At 44.0% G+C, this 19,023-nt stretch overlaps 1 protein-coding gene across 7 annotated transcripts in view; it reads left to right on the forward strand.

The window, feature by feature from the left end:
- The window catches only part of TMEM94 (transmembrane protein 94), a 52,359-nt gene that overhangs the window by 8,513 nt on the left and 24,823 nt on the right, over positions 1–19,023 (forward strand). For 3 of the 7 annotated variants that reach the window (XR_005107487.1, XM_037408085.1, XM_037408117.1), the window contains exons 1-9: positions 4,952–5,063; positions 12,013–12,132; positions 12,825–12,952; positions 13,538–13,674; positions 14,326–14,522; positions 15,269–15,420; positions 15,831–15,933; positions 16,235–16,321; positions 16,849–16,965. Coding sequence is in view for 6 of the 7 variants with exons in the window: in XM_037408085.1 (XP_037263982.1) it covers positions 5,010–5,063; positions 12,013–12,132; positions 12,825–12,952; positions 13,538–13,674; positions 14,326–14,522; positions 15,269–15,420; positions 15,831–15,933; positions 16,235–16,321; positions 16,849–16,965 (1,095 nt within the window). In the remaining variant the exon portion in view is untranslated. Of the gene's footprint in view, positions 1–4,951; positions 5,064–8,839; positions 8,900–12,012; positions 12,133–12,824; positions 12,953–13,537; positions 13,675–14,325; positions 14,523–15,268; positions 15,421–15,830; positions 15,934–16,234; positions 16,322–16,848; positions 16,966–19,023 lie in introns of those variants that run through there. The other 4 variants (XM_037408098.1, XM_037408107.1, XM_037408127.1 and 1 more) reach the window with 3 other exon arrangements.

The raw sequence follows: 19,023 nt of genomic DNA on the forward strand, positions 1-19,023 counted from the left end.
TGTTACTGTGTGGTGGTGTAATCCATGGTTAGTATCAAAGTTGAGAGTTCTGTCACCTTCACATTCCTAGGGATGTGTGTGCTTGTATCAGTAGGTAAGTCCTTTGCAGGCTGGGACTGAGGCACCATGGTGGAACAGCATAGGTGAAGTATATGCTGTTGCATGTGCTGTGTCTTTCTTGAGGTTTAAAGTACGGCTTCAGCCCCCTGGACACTTAGCTTGGCTTTATTTGAGAAGCTGAATTCTCTGAGAAGATTTTTTTAATAAACTAAGGTAATGAAATCATCTGAGTCCAGTTTTTCTGATGATAAATGTATGTATTTCTTGGGCAATTGCATGTCTTCCTAGGGAGTGCTGCAAGATAGTATTTCTGTATCTGGTTTACAAAGTGCCAGATGTGTCTAGATATTGTATGGAGGGGCAATCTGTCTCTTGCTATCTTGCCATGCTTATGAGCTTCAAAGGAGAAAAAAGAGAGATCTTCACGAACAGCTGCTATAGAAGCTAAAAAGACATATCTGCTGTGGCTGACAGGAGAGTAAACTTGGCACATGTTACTACTTCCCAAAAGTAAAATTATTTTGATCACTTGAGTGAGTAGTCTGCTGGTCACTTATGTTTTAGCCATGTTTCAGCAGCCACCTCAGTATTAAATGTATTTCTCACTCAAAAAAGTGAACTGGTCCTTATTTTGGATCCCAGTCAGAAATGGGGCAGATAGTTCGAGACTGGTGGAGAACATTATACCCATCAAGCTCTCAGCTGGCACTGGTAAGAGAACATTCTTGGCCTTCCTTTTTGGTGTCCCTCTCTGCACCACACTGTAAGCTTTATCTGCCAGATCATGTTTGCTGGCTCTTTTTTTCTGCGTGCATCCCTTTCTTGCTGTTTTGTTTGCAGTGCTTCCAGCATCAAGAAGTGGTTTTGTTCGTTAGTGCAAAAGTACCTGTTAGATAATCAGCTAGGCCCAGATCTGCTCTAAAAGATTACCACAACAGTGTAAGTGACTTAGATGGTACTCATCTTGGTGAGTGAAGCTTTTGGTGCTGGTATGCTTGGAGGATGTGTTTGAACTATGTTGTTTTATATCGAGTTGCTGTATTACTATGGAGGTAACATTCCAATGAGGATAATTATCTATTTATTGTCTTGTTAATGACATCATGGGCTAATCTGGTATTGATCATTTTAGGAGACAATGCAATTGCTATTCTTTACAGGGGTGTGTGCTGTGTAGGATCTGAAAGCGACAACACTGGCATTGCTGCAGCCACGGCAGAGCACAGTGGGGACACTTTCACTGTGGTCATGATCTTTGGTTCATCCCTTTCTTTCTCATATGACATTCTTCATTGTACAATGCAGGAAGAGCGTATCAAATTGCTGGACAGGCAGCAGCAGGGACAGTAATGTAATAGACCTTTAAAAGGCATATTAGTAAAGTGTCCTGCACAAGGAGATTATGGTGGGGAATCATGATGTCTGAAGTCCTAGTCTCCTCTCCTGGCTTACTGACGTTTTTTCTCCCTCCTTTCTGAATGGGGATTAAAAGTAAAAGCAAGATTTCATCACACTTTTCAATAGGAATTAAAAAAAAGACATTGATACATACAGCTGCATTTTACAACTTACTTTGTCTGGATTCTGAGGAAAGAACATGGTTTTATTCTTGTTAGCAGTGTATTATTTGGTGTTGAGGAGTTTTCTCCTATTTTTTAATACTGCAGAATCTTGTTTCATCCCCTTTAAGGTGGAATCCATCTTCCTTTCCAAAGTGAAGACCTTGGACACATATATGCTGATAAGGGAACAAATTAACCTGCTATATAACTTCAGTACTATATTTGATGTGCTAGGTTTAGTTTAAAATGCTAAAAATAAAATGAACCCAAGTGAATACAACAGTCCCAAACCTAGTTGAAAGCAATCTCTTTGCTCTAATATATATGTGTGATGAAGAGTTAGCACTCCTGGAACAGAAGACATGCTCAGAGAGCTGCTGCAGCACAGACATCTGTCACTCAGATGATGAGAGACTTGTCCTTTGGCTCCAGTCAGCTAATACAGTTCCGTTGTCAGAGATGGCTGAGGATCACAGTTTGTCAGGTGTAATGTAGGCCACCTTCCAATTTTTTGCCAGAAGCCAGACATTGCAGAGAAAGGCAGAGAGTATTTTAGGAGCAGTGCCAAAACCTTCTTAAATTAAGTGTGCTGGTATCTTGTTCTTTCCCCTGTTCTCCTGACTTTTTAATTTTCTGTGTATTTCTGAAGTGAATTTAATACTTGTGAAAGGTGCCAGAATCTCCACTCTAAAACCCACTCAGCATATACCAAGAAAGACAGGAGCATTGATTGCCACAGGACAGTGTGAGTGAGGCTCATGAGTTGGAATTACTTTAGATGTAGGCTGTATTTGCAGCAACACAACTATTAAAAATTATTGACATCATCCATTCCACAGTTACCAATAACAACTGAGCTGTATTATCCCAGTGTAATTGCTGCAGCCTGGACACAGCACCATGCCTCCTGGCCAGAGCCCGGAAATGTATTCAGGGAGCCTGTGCTTGTACTCCGGCTATAGCACTGTTGATCCTGAGCTATTTTGTTCCAGGAAGCCTGACAAGAGCTACAGTCCTACCTTTGGACTGAAAAGTAGCCCAAGTCCTTTGCCTCTTCTCATCTTGCCAGTAACTGTATCTCTGTTTTTATTCCCTGCTGTTTTCTAAAACCTCACTCTTCTTCCAAGGGCTCTTTTGCAAACTGATCCTTTTTTCACAGGCATCTCTCATCTATGCTGCAGCTTTTTTATGGGTCTTAGTCCCTGCCTTCATACTCAGCCTTTTATTTCAAGCCACAGTTTTATCTTCAGATCTCAAATTTACAGCTTCTGCTCTTTCATCCTGTTACTTAATGCACAAATGTGCGTCCAGATGCAGTTTATGATACCAGCTCGTATCAGAAGGAAGGTACATAGTACAAATCACTGCCCTACACAAAACACTTCAGAGCAAGGTCTCTCAACAGTGGGGTAAACAAGAGGCAATTTGATCCATTTCTGTTTGTGTTCACGACTAAAGCTGGAGGTTTTGAGCTGGAAGAAAGTTGTGTTGGGACCTCTTAACTGCATGAAGCACAAGGGTTATTTCTGGTATTGCACTGTCACAAGCAAATTGTTTTATTCACATTCATTTGAGTCTCCAGAAGGTTCAGAGCCGTGGGAAACGGATCAGCAAGCACTATGATAAGTTGCGGGTGTTACATGTATGTTGTGTGAGGAGGGTTTGTCCATTCTTAGCCCATGTTGTTGTTGTTGATCCTTTCTTTTTTTCTCCTTACTTTTTTCGTTGTGTTGAAGTGAGTAGGTGAGTAGTTTCTTAGCAGGAAAAGAGGAAGGAAGGAAAAATTGTGCTGTTAGGACATTTTGTTCCTCTCTGTGCTTTAAAATTGTTGTCTAGGAAACAAAATGCCCTACAGAAGGATGAAGGATGTCTTGCCTCTTTCTCCCCTTGCTTTTTCCTGAAGTTACATTAAATGCAATGTCTGCTTCCATTCAGCTTTGGCTGTGAGAACTTAGTGAGATTACATACCGATGTATAACTCAGCACCAACACAGAGGTAATAACCAGACCCTGTGTTGGGTTTATTGTAAATATCAAGACCTCTTAATCTCTGCACTTCTGGCTTTAAACACAGAACATGGGCTGTGCCTATTCAGGCATTTGAATGTCGGGGAAGGAGAAGAAGTGAAAAGCTTGGGCAGGGAGGGTAAGCAAGTCCTCACACCTGTACATGGTTTTCAAAGCTACATAATACGCTGAGACTGGAAGCCTTTGCAGTGCCTGTCTGTTCCATTCTGCACCAGCAGCTGTAATCCTTGGCAAGCTATTGACATGGTTCTTGGCTGGGCCAGTTCTTTACCCCTCTCTACATGGAATGGAAGTAATTGGTTTAGTGATTGCTCTGCAGAATTGGGAAGCCCCAGATAGAATTAGGACAGCACTGAAGTAGAAGCTATATAAAAACCCACTTAGGAAGGTGCTTCCCTCCAACAATGAGAAGGAAGTGTTCTTGTAAAGGATGAGAATGAGAGAGAAGGCTCATTCCTTCTTCACCTCCAAAGGCCTTTTTATCCCATTACTTGTTCTACCCAGCCCTTCCCTGTCTACACTAATCCTTTGCTTGCTCTGTGCCACTGCCTAGGCATCATCGGTAAATGGGGAGCCCCAGGCATGGTGCATGGCTATGAAGAATTTATGTGCACCATTTGGTTTAGGTTGTGTGGCTCAGTAAGTATGAATATTGGAAGCTGAGAGGGGCTTTTGCTGCTTTCTCTATCAACAAGAGAAGAGGGAGGGAACACTTCAGACTGGACCTATAACCATCTCAACTTGTTTAAATAGCAAATGCTTGTATTTTTAAATTGAGCTTGAATCCAAAGCTGTGGAGTTCTCTGGAAGACTCTCCTAGATTTATGTAGGGGAGTCAGTATTCCTGGGTCTCGCTGTCTCAGTCTAGTCTTTTTCATTGCCTGCTCAGGTGTTCCTTCCCCTGTAGTATGTTTTATAATACTTTGTCCTGTCTGATTTGCCATCTGCTTTCCCAAAGACCTCTCTCTGTCAGCATAAACCCTTACTGTGCATGCATATGCATCTCTACAGTCAGGGAACCTAGGGATTCTGGCTCTGTCGGCTCCATCTGATGAATTGAACCATTCTTACAGACATCTGGTGCTATCCTGGGCAAACTTTCTTCTCTCTTGGCCTTTTTTCCGCCCTTTCTCAACCTCATCCCCCACCCCCATCCACCGCCTCCTTGCTGGATCTGCAGCGTGACTGGAAACAGGCTGAATTAATCAGCAGACTGGTGCTTCACTCTGCTGCTTCTGTCTCATTCTCTGCAGCGCTGGGCTCTGCACAGTCTTGCTCTCTCTCCCTCTTTGCTCTCTCATTTTTGGAGGGCAGCAGCAGTGCAAGTTGCTGGGGAAGTGGTGCAGGAATTTAGCCCAGATGCTCTTCAAGCAGTCTGATCTCTGGATCCCCCACCAAGGCAAATGCCGCAAAGTAAGTTTCTCTCCCTTAACATTTAAATTCAAAATGGCTTTCCTGTCTCTGTCCCCAGCCTGCATCCTGCCTGATGTGGTGGCTTGTGAAGAGCTTTGAGGTTTTGGGGAAAGAGGTTATGGCAGGACATGAAGCAGTGAATGATGATTTTAGCTAGGGAATGGCTTAATGTTGGAGGTGATGGGGAAAGAAGCTCTATTTTAAACTGCAGGTTTAACCCTGGAACCAACAGGAGGGGCCAAACGTGATTTTAGCTGATGACTCCTGCTTTGCTGCCCCTCTGCCTCATGACTTAAATTTGTCTGTTTCTTCTATGGGCTTTGAGCTGTGGCTGTTGAACCTCCTTACCCCTTTGGAATATGTCTCGCAGTCCACCTGCTAGGTTGTATCATAGTTTTAGTCCCTAAAGTGTTCAGCTCAGACGATAGGAAGGAAGCTAATGGGGGGATGAAAGGTGTGGTAAAGTTCTGGGGATTTCTGAGCATTGCTGGCCTCTGGGAGGGGATTAGCAACCCCTGGAGTAAGCTCTGCATTGGCATAAAGCAGGGTGCTGTGTGTTGAAGCCAGAATAAATACGGACCCCTAACTGCTCTGTGAACTTGGAGGAATAATGTAACCGAATAAATTACACTGATTAAAGCTTGATAACTGCGTAGAGCAGGTGAGCTTCAAAGCACTGCATAAACACTACCTCATCCTGCCAGCAGCCTAGTGGGGCAGATAACTATGGTTGGGGATTTGCTGCTCTAAACAGGACCAAAGAGACAGACCGAGGAATGTACAATTCAAAACTGGGCTGTTACCTGGGGAGTGGTTGCCTCTCTGCTGTTGAGCTGCTACTAGCTGAGGGAGAAGCAGAGCACTGGGCTTTGTATTACCTATGTAGAAAGGTTGATCGTGCCTGTTGGCATCTTACTGTGTGCTTTATGGAGGGCATAAAATGTAAATGTCATTGTCTGGATTAAAATGGACTCTGTTTACACCAAAATGCAGTGGTGATTCAGATGGCTGATTAGCATTGCATTGGGCAGATATCTCAGAGATCTCTGTTCCTGCAGCTGTGTCTCTTTGCAGTGTAAGTCTGCAGGCCCTGTTAGCAATGGGCTGTGAGGACCCTCAAAGCCAGCGTTCACACTGGAGCCCTCACAGGCAACCAGTTACCAAACTGGGGACACAGAGAGTTCTGGCCTGCCTTTCATACTGTTGCTGCAGGTGGAGGAAGGAGGCAGTTGTTGACTATTGCTCTGTCCATTAATTTGGGCACTGCTGTGCTGAAGACTTTGCTTGTTTCATTTGATTTGAGACCACCAGCAGCTAAGCTGTGACTGCCAAGCTCATGTCAGGTGGCATTTAAACCAAGTTTAATAGCTGTGTTTGTCGTGTTTTCTGGTACCTTTCCCAGCATGTCCAGTTTTAAAGGCAGTGGTCCCCACAGAGCCATGAGCTGCTTGATGGGGTGGCCTGAATCGTGTTGGTATCAATGTGTATTTCTGTTTTCTGTGCTTTCCACTAGTGTTCAGGTGGGTTGGTGAACATTATAATCTTCACAATAACTACAGCTGGTGGTCCCATTATAGAGATGAGAAACTAAGGTGCAGAGGAGCATCCAATTTTCACACTGTCATGCAGAAAACTGTGGCAGAAGGAAGAGCAGAATCCAGCTGTCCTGACAGTTAGTCCAGAGTCTTCATCAAAAGATCATCCTGTGGAGCAGAAATCTCAGGGTGGAGGCTTCATGTAGCCTGGATAACTAGAAAAGCACTCTTGCTAGGAGTCAGGGACCAGACCTCTTTTGAAAAGTAACCACTTGAGCACTTAGAAAGACAAAAAGTATGATTGCACCCAAGGATGTAGGTAGTAAAGGGATGATTTTGCCCAGAGTGGCCTGTGCATTGTCTTTGCTGGCTACACCTGTATCATTCTGTAGCACGGATGTGCCATTTCAGGTAGTCTGGGCACTCACTCAGCAGGTGCAGTTGGACAGAGCTGTACCGTACTGACGTACGATTTGCTTTAGAACAAGAATAAATCCCTCTCTAGCCCTAGCCTGCTGTAGGAGATGTTGCCCCAAGAAACTGCGTGCTGTTGTGTGCATGTCTGCCATCCTCTCTGATAAGACTCAAAAAACCTCACCGTGTGTCATATGCCTTATCCTAAGCAAGAATCTGACTTACTGTACTAAATGCAAATATATCTCGTGGAGTTACTCCTTCTCATGTGTTTTTGAAACTGAATAATGCTTATGTTTCAGGAGGTGTAATCCCTGAAGTAGATTAATAGCCTGCAAAATGTCATTGTTAAATTAAAAACTGCCTTCTTTTTCTGCTAAGGAATGCAAAATAGCTCTCAGAAAAAGGAAGAGCATTCTGCTGCCCGGTTTCCCACCTCCGACAGTTTAAATCTGAAAAGCAATTGAGCAGAAGTGTTAAAAAAGGGGCCTAGTATGTACGGCTTGGAAAGAGGGAAACAATCTGACAGCTGCCTTGTAGGGGTTTTCCATACCACTCTGAATCTGCGGGGTGGATCTGCGGTCTATGAAAACTGAAGCTTCTAGCAAATTTCCTGTTTTCTATCTCCTTATTTGTTTAAACAATCTTTGTAAAGGCAGTTACATTCAAGCGTACGGCAGTCTTGGTGAGAAGCCTGTATTCTGCAAGAGGATGAATCCACAGAGGACAGAGGATGATTCAACTCACTTTGCTCTGTAAAGCAAACAATGTATTTGTGCTTCAGTATTATTTAAAAAACTGTTTGGCACATGTGATGCAACACCACATATTAGATCAACATTTACTGGTACAACAAATAAATATGCTACTATGGGTGTGTAATGGCTGTATGAAAATATAAGAGGACTTAATTATACTAATACTTTGTGTCCATTTCTCACCTGTATACATTCTGACATCTGCTTGTTTGTTCGTCTTGAAGGAAGGAGCAAGACATCTGTTTTTGATTGGATAGCAGAGAGTATGAGAATAGTTGATAAACTGCTTAAGATATTTTTGAACGATTCTATGTGTAAAATAACAGGATGGGCATTTTAGGAGGAGGGATCAGGAGCAAGTGGTAATTTTGTGTGAGGATGAAGGTGGGCTGCAGGAAGCAAACATGAATACGTGGTGATACTTGGGAAGAACTCCACATTGTGAGAGGAAAAATCAGACAATAACCACTCTTCTTCCTACCTTTCAGTCTTAAAACACTCTTGCAACCCATGAGGAAGGCAAAGGAAACCTTTTTGCTGTGAGCTAGGCAAGGCTACAGATTTAAACAAACTCCAGGATCATTGGGTATTGGCAAACTGATTTCCACCTGCCAAATTATGGAAGGTGACCTGAGAGGATAAGGCAAAGAAAAGTCTACAAATTCTGTGGCTCCTTGTCTCCTGGCTTTGAGCTACTCCTTGTCTCCTTCCTGAAGAGCCAAACCAGCTCCTAAATCTGGGCATTTACTAGGTCTCAGAACTAGCATTAGTCTCAGAACTAACATTACTAGCTCATGTTCCTTTTCCCTAATGTTTGCAGGCAAACTAAGCAGTGATTTAACATGTAGAATATTTATTGAAAGTGGAGAAATTCACACATCTTTTCATCTTCCCATCAAATCCACACCTCAGCACATTCATTCCCTCTAGAAAATAAAATGACATTCACAAAAAACATCTCCCTTGCTGGGTGATTTTCCTTAACAGCCATCCTGCAGGTAACAACTCTGGAGAGCCGCGGCATCATCCAAGGCAGAGGGTTGCAATCATCCCATGTTTACCTGGCTTCAGTCATGCCTCTCGGACTAAGGCTCTGATAGCCAGGGCAGGGGTCAACTCCAGAGGAGCCGTAAGTGCACTTAGAGGTTCGCATGCTCTGCAGCCTCTCGGGGCGAAGGAGGAAGCAACTGTTCATTTTCTCCTCAGGACTTCTTCCCTTTAGGCATGGGCAAAAGGAAAATATAGCCTTTTAAAATGCCTCCTGATACCATGAGGGTTTGCTTTCACAGTAACCTGGAATTTACTGTCCGTTTTTTCTTTTTTCTTTTATTTTTTTTCTTCAGAGGAAACCCTGTGCTAAGGCAGCGTGCTGGTTTAGTTTTGACCTGAAAATTAGCAGATTACTCTTTGAACGCAACTTTTTGAAGCAGAGATGTGAATGTTGAGGGGTTTATTAATGAACTGACACCTCCTGTGGATGGCTTCATCACCCTGGGGTGCTCACCTCCTGTTTTTTGTCAGGAAGAGCACTTGCAGCTGATGAAAGGCTGGAAAGATCCCTCTGGGACAGCTTAAAAGCACCTAGGTTTGCCATATACAAAGGTTTACTTTAAGGCATTTGAAAAATGCCTCATTAGCAGTTGATGACTTAGCAGGGCAGCTCTTGTTGAGAAAACCTAGAGCTGCCCCTTGCTAGGAGCTTAGAGTGGCTCTTCTTGCCTGTCCCTTTCGTTCCTGTGTTCCAAGCGCTTTCCCTTGATGCTCACCAGCAGTAGGTTATCTGAGTCACCACAGGCAGCCTCTCACATTATTACAGTGTTTGTTTACCAGGCTGGCTCTGCCTGCTTTGCCGATTACTCCGTGTTTTAAGTGTCAGAATGGGTGTCTAACAATCCCTGCCCTTCCTGCTGTTCTTCCCCAACCCTGCCGCACTCTGCACTTGTCCTGTCTCACCTGCTACAGCCACCTTTCTTTGTGGCTGCCCTTACCTTGGTTGGTACTACAGCAAACCAGTAACTCCTGTGTAAAGAGTGGAGCAGGTGTACAGGTATTTCAGGAACCTTTTTGATTAACCTCTGGATTTGCTGCCTTTTTCTGCTTGCTGCCTGCTGTGATGTGGCGCTTTCTTTTTTCAGGCAGTGCGTGACTGTACTAGATGTTGTATTATGTATCTGCATTAAGTGCAAATTCCCTCTCATTTCTTCTGTAGCTCTTGATGTATCTGCTGGAACCAGCTTGGTGTCTAAGCAGACTTTGCTTTTCAGTTAAAGTATTACTATTGCTGCCTTTCATTCTGCATCTTTTATTTATCTGTCAGCTTTCCCTGTGTTGGTAGGGATGAGTGTTTTTGTGGGTGCTTTGCTATGCCCCAAACAGCCAGTAGTCAGTGGAGAGGAACCTTATTGTCGTTTGTTCCGTGCTGCTCTCAGGCACTCCTGTTTACAGCACTCCTGTGGTGCAGCAGCATGTCTGTTGCCAGCTACGCTGCCTGCCATCTTCTCCTCTGGGAGTCTTTGAGACTCCTATGTTTAGTCCTCTGCTGATGTTACCTGGGCTGCTTCCAAGAACAACACAGAACTGCTTCCTCTATTCCTAAAACTGACACAGAGAATGAAAACTACAGCAGGATTATTTTTAGTTCCGTAAAAGTACAGCTAAAGCAGTATTGCTAGACTCTGCCTGGCCAGAATTTGCTGTTTCAGGTTGTCACTGATAGGTGGGGAGCATGTGTGTGTGGTAGATGGTAGTTTAAAGAGCATCTATCTGCTGTTCCTTGATGCTTACGTTACACTTTTGGATTGGACCATCAATGCAAATGAGTCTAAAGTCTGAGATTGGTTTCCAGTAAATGTTCATCACGAAACCACTCAGTTAAGGAACAAGAAAAGTGCAGATCCCAGCTGAGCTGCACTTGCAGAGCTGGGTGCATGCACGCAGCTCCTGAAGAGCAGAGCTGCTGCAGTGTGAGAGCACGGTGGGTTTGGCGAGGCTGGGAAGAGCTGGTGACCGCAATAGCAGGAAGAGCTGCAGCTCCTGCCTAAGCTGTGTTTGCTGGGCTGTGTCATGCTGGTGGGGATGGGAGGGGGAAGCTTCCTGCCTGCTTTGTGTTCAGTAGTTCTGCACTCTGTAAACAGTATGATACACCTGAACATTTCTGATGTGCAGGATATCCTATATGCTGTACACGCTCAAGGTGTTTGTATTAAAACATGAAGTGCAAATGAGAACTTTTATAGACCAGCTCCCTGATACCTGCAGTAGCCCACTCACGGACACATGCCAGCTCTTCCTTGTTGATTTGCTTTTGGTGATCTGGTACCCACAGTACCTCGCAGCAGCCTCTGTGATTTGAAAGAAAGTGCTTGTGTTCTTGCCCCAGAAATGCAAGCACTTACCCCCCTTCCTTGTTATCAGCATCTTATAGCAGTGTTTTCCACATGGTATGCTCTTGGATTGCATCTTTTCAGGCTGCCACCTCTTTGCTGACTAGTGAGGGATCAGTGCTCTGGACAGCGTGGGCTTCCTTCAAGTCTAAATGCCTCCCTCATATGTTTGTATAGTTCAGCGCTTTAAAACTAGTGATTTCTCCTGTAAAAGGAGGAGTTGATGCTGGAGTCGTGTCTCCTCCTGAACTGATCCATGGCCTAGCACTTAAATCTGGGGGCTTCTGCGTCAAAGTAGCCACAGAGACAGGATTCCTAACCAAACATTCGTAACCAGTAGTTGTGGAAATTGAACCACTCTTATTTAGAATTGCAAATATTCTACTACTTGCATGTTATTACTGTTAGCAAAATCTATCCTGTATCATTAAAATTCTGCCATATACCATAACAGCTGTGTTGTTTTGTCTCTACAAGCTGATACCGGTTCAAGCCTCCATAACCTTGGAGCTGAGCAGCCTTCCATTGTATTGTCCTCAGTCTCTGCTGATTAGAATCTTGTTTTGCAGAACTGACTTTGTATTGTGCTTTGATAAAGTATTTATCCAGCACAGTCAGGACCGGTTTGTTTACCTGATATTATCTAAGTGCTCTAATTCCAGCCAGCAGTCTAAAGTTCACAGAAGGGAAGATGATTTCAGAAAAATGGAGAATCAGACTGGTGATGATGAGTGCGGCAGGATCAGACTGGTGATGATGAGTGCAGGGCGTTCTCAGTAGGGTGCTCAGTCAGCCACCATGAAAAAGCCTAAAAAGAAAATAGGCAAGCCCTAAACAGTTTGTTTCTCTGGCATCGCAGGATGACATGACTTCAAGTTTGGGCCTTACCACGAAGAAAGCCCTCACGATCCTGAGAGACCAGTTGTCCACACTGTTGGAGGGGCATCAGAAGGAACGGAAAAAAGTGACTTCGTGGAAGGTGAGTCACCAAACAGCGCAAAGTTGGGCACTCAGTCTCTCCTTCTCAAAGTAAAGCTGAAGATTAAACAAAAGTTGGCTGCATTCCCTCCCAGACTGCTGCTGCAGAGTGTCTCGGTGTAGAACTGCTAAAGTCCTTGGGAACAAAGCACGAAATCTATTTAAGGGTATGTTTCTCTCAGCACTTCTTTCCTGGGTACTGTAGCCCTACAGGAGCTTAGCTTCACCTGGGAAGGATCTAAGGATGTCAAGAGTCACTGATGGCAGTGTGCCGAGGGGGTCCATATCAAGTGGAGAGAAAAAGCTCTGAAGCTCAACAGTCTCCCCTTGTCCACCATGTTTGTCTGGCATGTGTGTTGAATACAAAGCGCTAGTGTTTGTGCACAGTACTGAAATGTTAAAAGTGCTCCTCGCTTGGTTAGTGACAATGGGGCAGCCTGGCACAGAAGCCTTTTCATTCTTCCAAGCAAGAGTAAAGCAGAGAGTGTTCACCCAAACTCACCAGCTGAGCAACTGCTAGTGCTGCAGCATTCGCATAACTGACCCGTGGGGCTCTGTGTCATGTTCAGGGGTTTTACAAAGTTGTGTTCACCCTGGGGTGTCACCTGCTGCCTTCCCTTTCTCACTCTGCTTTTTCAAATATCTGGCTCTGTATTTCATGAATGCTGACTGTCAGCTGCTCTCCTTTTGTAGGAGGCGTGGAGGAGCAGTTTTCTGTACCATGGTAACCGTTGCTCCTGTTTCCACTGGCCTGGTGCATCTCTGATGCTTCTGGCAGTGCTGTTGCTGCTGTGCTGCTATGGGAGCCAGCCACAGGGGAGGTAAGCAAAACATCCTATGCTGGTTAACTGAAGCGAGTTGGTAGTTTTATATCATCGCGACACTGTGAGTGGCTGACATAACAGTGTTATCCCTCATTCTGTCTAGACATCTAGACATTAGTGTACTCACACTGGTAATTCTGTCCCTATCAGCCTGTTTCACAAAACTTCAGCCAACATAATTCTACTTCTGATAGACCCATAGAGACAATCCTATGGACAGATTGAGATTATTTTTTTCCTACAGCATTCCTAGATCTTGACAAATACTAAAGCATTATCATAATTAGGAAGGATGTTGAAACTGGAGAAGTTAGTGGCTCATAGGAGAAGTTACTGTGCTGTCACATGTGCCATAGCATGTCTTGACCCTGTTTGTAGGGGTATTTTTCAGTTGAGATGGGTCCTTCAGACCTCTCTGGTGGCATTATTCTAAAGCATGCTTTTCTTATTTAGCCATAAGTCTGTGGGATGTTGGAATAAACAACTTAGCAGGTGTGCATTTATCTCTGTGGGTGGCTGGCAGTGTATTCTACTCATTTACTCAAACCTCATCTGCTTTTTCTTCTGTTTTGCTATGCAAAGCCAAGGTGCTGAGATAGTTAATGCACTGGCACTCTTCCTCCTTCTCCTTTTGGATCTCTTCATGATTGGGCGTCAGGAGAGGCTGAAGTGCAGAGAGGTGGAGAGGAGACTTCAGACAATCATTGATAAGATAAATGGTGAGGTCCCATTCATCTGTCTCTCACTTGCATTTGTGTTTTCCTCCCATTAGATTTTTCTCCAAACCTGATCACATATGCTACTAATTGAGCTTGCTACCTTCCCCTATGTAGCACAGAAACAGGTGGTGAGAATTGTGTCCCACTCATGCCTGTCCTGTAGAACAGTTATTTTGAGCTGTCTTGTGGCCATGTGCTTCCAAGCTGTGTGTTATCAGGTAGGCGTCTGTTATGTCTGTGCTATGGAGTAATTAGAATCCTCAGTATCTTACAAAAATATCTGCCTTGCAGCAGATGATGAGAGAGGAATACATAGGGTTGTACCACAACATGGAACAGGAGGAAATAAATCACGCTGTGCATGAACATTGTCTCAATGGGGGCTTTTGAACCTGAGGAGGCAGTTCATTTCAGTGTGGCAGTTTTAAGGACAGCCTTTAGCTTTTCCATTGTACAAGTATCTATCTAAGGTTACAAAATTACTATGTTTTATTGTTAATACTGGGTGGAGAGAGAGGGGAAAAGCATCAAGGAGAACGAGAGGCATGGTAAAAGAGCATGGAAATGGACTGGAGGACCTATAGCCGTTACAGGATGTAAATTGATGTATGATTTGTTATCATTTAATTTTTTCACAATTTGTGCTTTCAGATACACTTGGCAAAGAGGTGAACTGGCCAGACTCCATGTACCCTGACCTTCACATGCCTTACGCCCCATCCTGGTCCCTTCATTGGGCCTACAGGGATGGTCATCTTGTCAACCTGCCTGTGAGCCTGTTAGTAGAAGGAGATGTCGTTGCTTTGAGGCCAGGCCAGGAGTCATTTGCTTCTCTGAGAGGGATTAAGGTAACTTGTTTGTCTTGTTTCCCTGGCCTGTAACAATATATTTCCCAGGATTTTCTTGCTAATACTCTAATTCCCAGTGTACAGGGTATTGGAGTGTTTGATTTCTTCTGACCTTGAAAGTAGCTTCAAATTCCAGTTTAGTCAAGGACGGTGCTTTGTTAGACAGACTGCATCTTCTCTATGAACTCTCAGACCCAATGGACATGAGACACTAATGTGATACCAAAGCACCATATTTCAATCTCTTCCAGGTCGAGGAGAAATTGTAATGTGCTACTAAATATAAGTGGAATGAATCTATCTAGTAGGAGGATATGACATACAACCCCCCTACTTCATCCTGGTTTTTTATGTGGATAAATAGTTTGCCTGCTTTGATCTTCTCCTTACTACTGATTCATTATAAAAGAAGATAATATAAAATACCTGGGTTAGAATTAAATTAACAAATCAATTACAAGATTTATGCAAACAATTTGTTGCTTGAAGAAGATTGGAAGAAGTTTAAAGCTTGAAGTTTACCTTTGTTGGTTTTTATCGTAACTTTCATTCCAAATGCCAATTTTCATGAAATAGCCTGATGTGCTTGAACACAAATATTTCATTTTGCTTTGAAAGCTGAGAGAGGGAACTGTGACAAATATGTCACAGGGAGGGATCCTGCTGGACTAAACCTCCAGTCCCTTGCAGCAGGATTCCACCGAGGCCCTGACTGCAGCCTTTGAGCTTTCTGACCTTTTTTCTAGGATGATGAGCACATAGTTCTGGAGCCAGGAGATCTGTTTCCACCTTTCTCACCTCCACCCTCCCCAAGGGGAGAAGTGAAAAAGGGACCTCAGAACCCTCAGCTGTATCGTCTCTTCCGTGTCTTGAAGACACCAACAATAGATAATGTCAGGTGGGTTAAATACAGTGCACGATGTCTGCACGACTTGTCTATGTCCTTGTTGCTGCCTTGTATAGGCAAAGAATGAGACCTACCAGTCCAGGACAGGAGTTTTCAAATATGCTGTACTGTGTTTTCTTTATTACCTGGGAATGCTGTAAGTCTGTTAGTGTCTGTCTTCAGTTGTCCTCCTTAACTGGTAGATTAGGCTAATGGATAAAACTACATACATGCTAAGTGTTACTGTTCAGCTCATTACTATCCAACTAAATTTGAACAATGCAGGGAGGTCACAGATTTCATGCATTTGATGTAACCAGCAATACTGAGTTTCCAGTCAGGTCTGCTGAGAGGTTTATATCTGAGGAAAGTGCAGGGTTGGGTCTTGGTTGCTGAATCTCAAACTCTTTTCCATTTTTTAGGTGGTGTCTGGAAATGGCTTTGTCACGTCCTGTGACAGCCCTGGATAATGAGAGATTCACTGTACAGTCTGTGATGCTGAAATACGCTGTCCCTATAGTACTGGTAGGTCTCATTTCAAGGCTTTGTTGTTGAATATAGCCATGTTTTGTCAATAAAGGTGGAGAATTTGCAGCCATCAACAGGAAACTGTGGCTATGCTCTAACTCATGCAGCTGGCTCTGTGTGTACCTTGGGTAGTTCAGCGAAGCAAAGATGCTGAGCCATGAGAGTGGAAGAAGGAAGTGCAGCAGCAGACCAAGTATAACTTCCAGACTTTCCCAGGACTGAGAATGTTACCAGGCAGTGAAAACTCCTTCCCTGCAAGTACTAGTAGTTAGCTGACAGTGTCATCTCTGAATTGCAGGCTGGCTTCCTGATCACCAATGCTGTGCGCTTCATTTTCAAAGCTCCTGGAATTGCTTCTTGGCAGTACACTCTTCTTCAGCTACAGGTAAAGGAGAGCTTTGAACTCCACTACACCTCCTCCCCAGACCACCACTGAGACTGACTCTCTCCTTCAGCAACTTGCTTCATCCTGTGACAGCATCCTATGCATGCCCTTGTGCATGCTGGATCCAGGAGCTCTCAGTGGAGCAGGACAACAGCCCTACCCTGGCCTTTCCTCCTAGACTGCCCTTTATGTTGTTTGCTCTCTCTTACTTGCCATGTATGTGTGTGTGTATATATATATATATATGGTATCTTTTGCCTTTAAACTTGTAAGAGTTTATGCCAAATTCAGCAGAAAAACCAGCTACAAGTTGGTGTAATTTATTCATGGCCTCCTTTGTTACAAACCCCTAAGGGGGGGTGTGTCTCCTCTCTTGTGCTTCTCTCCATGTTGCACTGCTTCCAGTGGAGCAGTCTCCTCCCTGCCTGCCTTGCCTTTTACCCATCCTCTCACTGTGGTGAAAAGATGTCATGTGAGAGGTCAGGCTTCTTGTTTCTGTGCTTGCTGATGATTACAATTTTTTGCAGGTGAATGGTGTCCTACCCATCCTTCCATTGCTCTTTCCTGTCCTGTGGATTCTTGCTACAGCCTTTGGAGAAGCCAGAGTCTTGGCCCAGATGAGCAAGGCCTCATCCACTTCACTGGTAGGTATCTCTCCACATCAAACCATTACAGAGAAAAGGGCAGGAGATGGGAAAGGCTCTGTGAAGTGAGCACAGTGAATACAGCAGATGTGTCTACATAATTGCAAAAGTTTGCTGGATCTTTGCTTGTCCCAGCTATGCCTTCTACCTGGAACACAGTGTGACTTCTTCTTGAACAGATGTTTCAGTTTTTTGGACCTGTCTACAGCTATCTCAAGGTGATAGGAAGCTCCAGCGATTCCATAACTCTTTCAGGCATGTGCTTTCTGTCAGCTAAATACAATGTCAGAGGGGTCAACATGGAGATAAATGCCCTGTGGTGGCTATAACTAGGGAACATTTAGCCACTGAGAAGGAATGGGATACATGAGATCCTCTGCAATCCCGTTTTAATGTGTGGGCTGAACAGCCCTTTCCTGAGGCTCTGGGGCTTTGTGTGCCGGCATGGCCTTTGCAGTAGGTCAGGGGGTAAGAGGAACTGCTGGTGGTTGTGCTGATTTGGGGAGTGGAGTTTGGTAGTCTGATGGGTGTGTGGTCCTGAAGTGGATGAGCTGATGGGTGTCTCTTGTTCTCTCTTGGTGGCAGTGTTGGTGAGATGCGCTGTGCTATGTTTGTCTTCTGTGCTGACTTCTGTTGTGCCTGTACTTGGACAGAGTTTCTCTCTCTCCTTTTTGCCCTTTAACCTCTGTGTCCCTGGGTCTGCATTTTCTTATAGGTTGTACATGACTAAAGCTGCCTGTGTTCTGGGAGGGAGGACAGGTTACCTCCCTCAGTGGCATTTGCACCTTTACCATCTCTTTTCAGTGTTTTCGCCACTTTACCTTTCCCGCCCATTTTCAGCATTACTTGGTTTCTGTCTTTGGAACTTCCTCTTTCCCTTCACACTTTGTTGTTTCGTTGTGAAAAGCCAGAGCCCCTTGGCTTCCCTGCTTCATCATTCTCAACATACCCATTTGCCGTGTCACTCATATGTGCACCTTCCTTGTGTTCTTTCCTGTCTTTTCCTTTTCCTTGTCCAGGCAACTCACTCTGTCCAGCCTGCTCTTTCTGTGACATCTCAAACATGACCCTCCATCCTTGCTGCTGCAGAACAACTCCTGTGATGTGCCTTGGTCATTCTCCCCCTTGAGTAGGGCAGTCTTCTCATGGCCTCTCTATTTCACTCCTTCCTTCTCTCTACTCTGTTCAAAATGTAGCAGGTAAGACCCTGTTCCTCTCCAATCACTTGGCCTGTGTGACACTCTTGTCCACCTTCTGCCCCCTCCCATCATGTTCAAGCTGTTTGATTCCCAGTTTTTCAAGGCCATAGGTGACCCATGTGACTGGTTAGACATCCTGCAGGACACAAACAAGCCCCTGCCACAAGTTGCATTACTACAGTTGGACTACAGCAGCATCACCTTAGAAAGGAATTTGATGTTGGTTTGAAAACATTTGTTCTGCCTTTGATAGGTTGTTTCAGTAATTATTTACCTTCACTGCTAAAAATGGGCATTCTATGTTAGTGGTAATTTTTATAGTATCCAATTTCCAGCCCTTGGAACATTTACAACTTTTGCCTCCTAGATTTAAGAGCACATCAATCAAATTTCTGGTCTCTTGTAGCTACTCACATTCCCTTTTTGTGTCTCTGGTTAAGTAAACAGTTTAAGCACCTTGAATGACTATAAGAATATTTTCCAACCCTCTAATCTTTCTCTTGGCTTTCCTCTTCGTTTTCTCCAGTGCTTCAGGATCACTGTAGAATTATGAATCTTTGAAGCCTGATAAATATTCCAGCAACAGTTGTGCTTGTGCTAAATTTCAGAATAATTTGGACTTTCTGCTCTTATGTTCCCTTATTAGTGCAACAAAGGATTGTATTAGGTCTTTTAGCCACTGCTTTAAATGGCTGGGTTTTGTTCAGCTGATAATCTACAGTTACTTCTTTCTAAGATAGAGTCCTCATCCTCTAAGTCCAACTTTCATTTTTCCTCCTAGGTATGCCACCTTACTTTTGTGCCTGTTTTTAAATTATTGCTCTGTTATGCATGTTTTTGCTTATTTACCGAGCAACCT

This window comes from Falco rusticolus, chromosome 1 (assembly GCF_015220075.1).
Source record: "Falco rusticolus isolate bFalRus1 chromosome 1, bFalRus1.pri, whole genome shotgun sequence".
In the NCBI taxonomy this organism is placed as follows: Eukaryota; Metazoa; Chordata; class Aves; order Falconiformes; family Falconidae; genus Falco; species Falco rusticolus.